This window comes from Sinocyclocheilus rhinocerous, unplaced genomic scaffold, assembly GCF_001515625.1.
Source record: "Sinocyclocheilus rhinocerous isolate Xijiao unplaced genomic scaffold, SAMN03320098_v1.1 scaffold1069, whole genome shotgun sequence".
In the NCBI taxonomy this organism is placed as follows: domain Eukaryota; kingdom Metazoa; phylum Chordata; class Actinopteri; order Cypriniformes; family Cyprinidae; genus Sinocyclocheilus; species Sinocyclocheilus rhinocerous.
Window position 1 is genome coordinate 160,505 of NW_015635541.1, and position 2,855 is coordinate 163,359.

At 39.1% G+C, this 2,855-nt stretch overlaps 1 protein-coding gene across 1 annotated transcript in view; it reads right to left on the minus strand.

Moving 5' to 3' along the window:
- The window catches only part of ide (insulin-degrading enzyme), a 22,412-nt gene that overhangs the window by 16,792 nt on the left and 2,765 nt on the right, over positions 1–2,855 (minus strand). The window contains exons 3-6 of the mRNA XM_016561746.1: positions 1,631–1,838; positions 984–997; positions 722–844; positions 358–389 (exon numbers count right to left, since the gene is read on the minus strand). Coding sequence (XP_016417232.1) covers positions 358–389; positions 722–844; positions 984–997; positions 1,631–1,838 — 377 coding nt within the window. The remainder of the gene's footprint in view (positions 1–357; positions 390–721; positions 845–983; positions 998–1,630; positions 1,839–2,855) is intronic.

Genomic DNA, 2,855 nt, shown 5'->3' on the forward strand with positions numbered 1-2,855 from the left:
ATGTCAACATATTCTGTTACACCAAATAATGATCTTTAAAAAAAGCATCATATGACCCCTTTAAAACGTTTACTGCTATTTAGGAGAACTCTTAGTAGTAAGATAAAATGTTTTGTGAATACGGGCCCTGGTGTTTATCAGACTAGGGTTTGTGAATATTAAACTATCTTGTTCCAAACCTCTATTTCGTGATTTGATTCAGTGTACAGCTCTACTTCTGATTTATTCTCCCAAATTTTGCAGAATTCCATGACATTCTGGGTTACACAGTAAATTCAAATTTTTTCAGAATGGAATTCATAAATCTTTCCACGTTTTCTGCATTGCAGGATTCTACTTTAACAAGCATGTTCATACCTTACACTCCTGAAAGACCCAATCTCTGCACCCTTCAGAATACATACTACAAACTATGAATCTTTCAACAGAATGACAAACAACAAGGCAGATTTTATAAAAGATTCAGCATCAGATCAAAACCTAAGTGAGAAATCTTCCGTGCCTTGAATGGACCTCACAGATCATTGCGTTTACTGTTAGCTACATTTAAGAACGAATATCTGAGCCTGTTTGTTGCAGATTTCTGCATTAACTTTTTTTTTTTTTAACAGAATGAACAGGAAAAGCTTGCAGATTGAAAAGTGGAAATGTTCTTCATCCACTAGCAAGTGTAAAATGTAAGAAATCAATTTAAGGTTGGTTTATGTGGCCGATGACTGACCTCTGCCCAGCACACACAATCCCATAAGGTTGGAGGAATAGTAGGTGGAGTGAAACTTGAGCAGCTCCTCACGGATATCAATGCCCTGTTGAGATGGCCTTGTCTCAAGGGTTAACTTATTGCCTTAACAAAAAGAGACAAATCACAAAAAAATTATTGGAGAACAACCAGCACTGATAAGAACATAAAGGACAGTCAATGGGCACTTGACAGTTTGTGAAGGCAGCTTTAAATTCATAAGAGCTCACATATGGCTACAGACCTGCCAGAATTAAACTGTGAAGAAACATTTGGAAAAAGTGACATTCTGTCACGCAAATAACAGTTGAGAATGTTAACTTTTGCTGCAAAAAAAATTTAACATATACATCTATCGGAATGCATTTTATTTTTTGAATGCACATCTGTTTTTCTCTAAATGGTTCTGGTTAACATGAGGGTAAAGGACAGAACAAATCACTTTTTTTTTTTTTTTTAAGTGCAAGCAAGCCTTACATAACTCAAGGCCGCCACCATCTGGCTATTATGGGCAGAGATAAATCTTCTCAAAGAAGATTAGACTAAATTGATCTAGACATTATCCTCTAGCTTTCTACTGTCCTTCACTGAGAATGAAGTATAGATAACATTTGCGGCACCCCATGATGGGAAAAAGGCATGTTTCAAAAGATCTTAGGTCTACAAACAATGGGCTCAGGGGGAAACTTCGCTCTATATCCCAGCAACCCAATTCTTCCTGGACATGTAACTCCACACCGAAAGGCATCGTGACACCTGAAGGTCTAAACCCTGTTCACCTTTTCATAAGTTCAAACAGTGCACACATCACTCCTCAGCATCTAAAACAGACCAGCATTCCAGATGGCTCTTTAATAATTCACCAATTGCTCTTTTTTTGGATTCATTTACCTGTCCAAAGCCCCTTGTAGATGCTCATGGGATACATCAAAGTAGTAATTGGTGTGCTCTCCACTGGTGAAGGCATTGGAGCTGCCGGCGTGCTCGCTCAAAAACTGGCTGTACTCGTTCTCTTTGGGGTACTTCTCGGTTCCCAGAAACAGCATGTGCTCACAGAAGTGGGCCAGTCCTGAAATGTTCTCAGGATCTGACAAAGAACCTGCAGGATAGTAAGAAGAGAAAAGCAGGAGATTAAGCAGCGCAAGAAAATACTGACAGCTTGCACTCTGACACAAAACGAGTGCTTGACAAACTTGTAAATCGAGCTGACTTCACTGGATGACGACAGGTTCAGGCATATTCAAGATTAGGGTTGGGTATCTTTTTTTTTTTTTCAATACCGGTGCCAATTCGATACTTATTAAAGAATAGAGAAAGAATAGAGAATGCTAGTGTTAGAGGCTCTTTTTTCTTTATAAATAAAACAAGTAGAAGTAGTTAGAATAGAATTAGAATAGAGAGTGCAAATGTTAGGGGATCAAGTTAAAAAAAAAAAAAAAAAAACTCAGCTTCATTCCACCAGGAGGGAACAGTTAATGTAGAAGTCCATGAAAGTTTTATCATAGGTAGAATGCAAAATGTATCAATACAAGCATTTCAGTCAAATTTAAATTTATGCAATATTTCAAACCTTTAACCCAATTGGGAAAACCAACCCATGGCAACAGTTTAAAAGTAGCCCAATTCTGTGGAAAAAACGCGGACTTGGCAACCCTGCATCCAACAAGAGCTACCGGACTCAGCTTTGACTGATCTCAGGTCGGAGAACCGGAGGAAATATTTCAATCGATCGCTCAGGCATGGCACCGAAATGAGGCACCGAAATCTGCGTTCTGATTCGGTTCTAGTACATAACGGTTACATAGGTACCGGTGCCATATTGGTACCGGGTTTCGGTTTCCCAAACCTTTTCAAGATCCTCATGCTTAAATCCTTAGTTACAGAAAGGTCTGCATGAAGGTTTGCTACAGTACTAAAGGCATTAGAAAACTTAAACAACCAGCTCTACCATAATATATGAGTCAGACAGATGGGTCTCCAAGTCTTTGGAGCAAGGGTTCTCAACTCCAGCCCTCAAGGCCCACTTTCCTGCAGAGTTTAGCTCCAACCTTGATCAAATTCACCTGCCTGTAACTTTCTAGTGATCCTGAAGACCATGATTAGGTAGTTCAGGTAT